This window comes from Electrophorus electricus, chromosome 25 (genome assembly GCF_041902795.1).
Source record: "Electrophorus electricus isolate QZ-2024a chromosome 25, ASM4190279v1, whole genome shotgun sequence".
Lineage (NCBI taxonomy): Eukaryota > Metazoa > Chordata > Actinopteri > Gymnotiformes > Gymnotidae > Electrophorus > Electrophorus electricus.
The window spans coordinates 12620001-12622500 of record NC_137521.1 but is presented as its reverse complement, the minus strand read 5'-3'; the positions used below and the strand labels follow the sequence as shown (position 1 = coordinate 12622500).

Here is a 2500-nt window from a genome sequence, read left to right as displayed (position 1 = left end):
GTCTCTCTCTCACACACACACACACACACACACACACACACACACACACACTCACACACCTTCACAGGGGCAATTTCCAGAGATGACATTTCCCATCCAACACCACAGGATTATCAGTGTAAGATTATGAGGGTGTCAACCCGTGTGTGTATGTGTGTGTATGTATGTGTATGTGTGTATGTGTATGTGTGTGTGTGTGTGTGTGTGTGTGTGTGTGAAATCTCATGTGATTTTGGCCTCATTACATTGGCTTCCACAGATGAATGTTTGTGTGTTAGATTAGAGGTATTGTGTGAATGTTTGTGTTAGGTTACAGGTGTAGTGTGACTGTTTGTGTGTTAGGTTAGTGGTGTTGTACCAATCATGTGACTGTTGTATCACTGTGTCCCATTCTGACATCTGAAAAATCAACTGGGACATTTGTTTGTATACACAGTACATTTGTAGATACACACACACACACACACACACACACACACACACACACACACACACACACACACACACACACACACACACACACACACAGATGTACATGATAAAACTACACGATAGACACAATAAGAGACTTGGTTTGCTTGTGTCAGTTCTTGCGTGAACTACAATGTTCACTTCACCATCAATTACAGAAGGAAAAAGAGTTATACGTTACACATAAAACCAGTCTCATCTAAATATGATGAATTTACATATTCCAAGAAGGTCTAAAATATTACTAAATATTGTAATTAATCAAAATGAGTATATTTCTGTCTTAACAGAGAAAGCCATCACTACAATAGCTGGTAAATAGCTGGACACCTGGCCCACATTCCTACAGAGATAATCCATCTTTAATCTCTGCCTTCAGTTAACGTGTGTGTCAAATCTGAAGTCTTTCACAACAAAGCCTGTTATACTGTATCTGTTAAACACCAGGCCTGTCTTTCTTCTCCCTCTCTCTCTCTCTCTCTCTCTCTCTCTCTCTCTCTCTCCTAAGATGAGGCCAAATACAGGCTAATTAGGGAAGTCAGGAATGCTCCAATCAGGCCCATCAGTATTCACACTGCACATAATGCATATGCAAATCAGCATGTGCATGCTAATGACATGTAATTATCCTGCATATTCATGAGTGTCTTGTAAAGGTCCCGTGACAGGACGCGTGCTCTACAGAGCCTGTCAGGGGAAGGCGTTTCCGCTGCTCTTCTGAGTCTCCCTCAGTCCTCCTTTCCCCTGGTTGCCATGTCTGCTGGTTTCCATCCAGCAGGGTTTACAGCTCCACTGGGAAGTCAGAACGGGCCGAGCTCTCGCTCGCTGTAGTGAAAAGACCTGAATGTTAATGTTTGGTTTTAAAATAATCTCCATAGAAACCACAAATCACAGTAAAATAAATAACAGTTACATTTATTATTTCAACACATTGTCACAATGATCTGTGTTTGAGTCTACTGTTCTGTATCTCCATACTGGAATGGCCTGAATGATGGGAAAGATGGGAATGTTGGGAATGACTGGAATGATGGGAAAGATGGGAATTATGGGAATGCTGGGATTGATGACATTTGGCTTCTCACTATCTGTGTTTATACAAGGTCATCTGAGCTGAAGGTATATTGCTAGCATGTGGGACATTCTGTATCTTATATAATCCCCACTGTGTGTGTGTGTGTGTGTGTGTGTGTGTCCTCCTACAGGTTCTACGCTGCAGAAATCTGCATTGCCCTGAACTTCCTCCATGAGAAGGGAATTATTTACAGAGACCTTAAACTGGACAACGTGTTGCTGGATCAGGATGGTCATATCAAGCTCACAGACTACGGCATGTGCAAGGTGACGCTTGCCAGCCATTACATGCACGCCACCTCTGTGAAGAACAGAGACCATAGAGTTGTTCTGAGCGGAACTAAAAATCTCCCATCTCTTTGTTCAGGAGGGAATCAGACCAGGTGACACGACCAGCACGTTCTGTGGTACTCCGAACTACATAGCCCCTGAGATCCTGAGAGGAGAGGATTATGGTAACTGACACACACACCAGCACATAACTCTGGTGGTGTTAGGTCCTAGCGATGCTGTGTGCGTGAGGCGTGGGAGTGCGGTGTGCGTGAGTGCGTGGTGTGCGTGAGTGCGTGTGTGCGTGAGTGTGCGTAAGGGCGTATGCAGGTGCGCGTGTGTGTGCGCAGGTGCGTGTGTGCGTGAGTGCGTGTGTGCGTGAGTGTGCGTGGTATGTGTATGGGTATGTGTGTGTGCGTGTGCATAGGTACAGCAGAGGCGGCGTAAGTGCGTTGTTGTGTGTGTATGTATGCAGCGCAGGCGTGGTGTGTGTGCGCAGGTAAAAGCAGGTGCGTAAAGGCAAAGGCAGCGTGTGTGCGCAGTATGCAGGTGCGCAAGGCATGCGGTGCGCAGTGCAGCGGTGCTGCAGGTGCGTGTGTGCGTGTGCGTGTGTGCGTGTGTGCTGTGTGTGCTGTGTGTGCGCGCGCATGCTGTGCGTGCGTGCGTGTGTGCGTGCGTGTGTGTG

General features: G+C 46.3%; 1 protein-coding gene across 1 annotated transcript in view; it reads left to right on the top strand.

Moving 5' to 3' along the window:
* prkcz (protein kinase C, zeta) overlaps positions 1 to 2500 on the top strand; it is an 89574-nt gene that overhangs the window by 63629 nt on the left and 23445 nt on the right. The window contains exons 12-13 of the mRNA XM_081707288.1: positions 1677 to 1812; positions 1913 to 1999. Coding sequence (XP_081563414.1) covers positions 1677 to 1812; positions 1913 to 1999 — 223 coding nt within the window. The remainder of the gene's footprint in view (positions 1 to 1676; positions 1813 to 1912; positions 2000 to 2500) is intronic.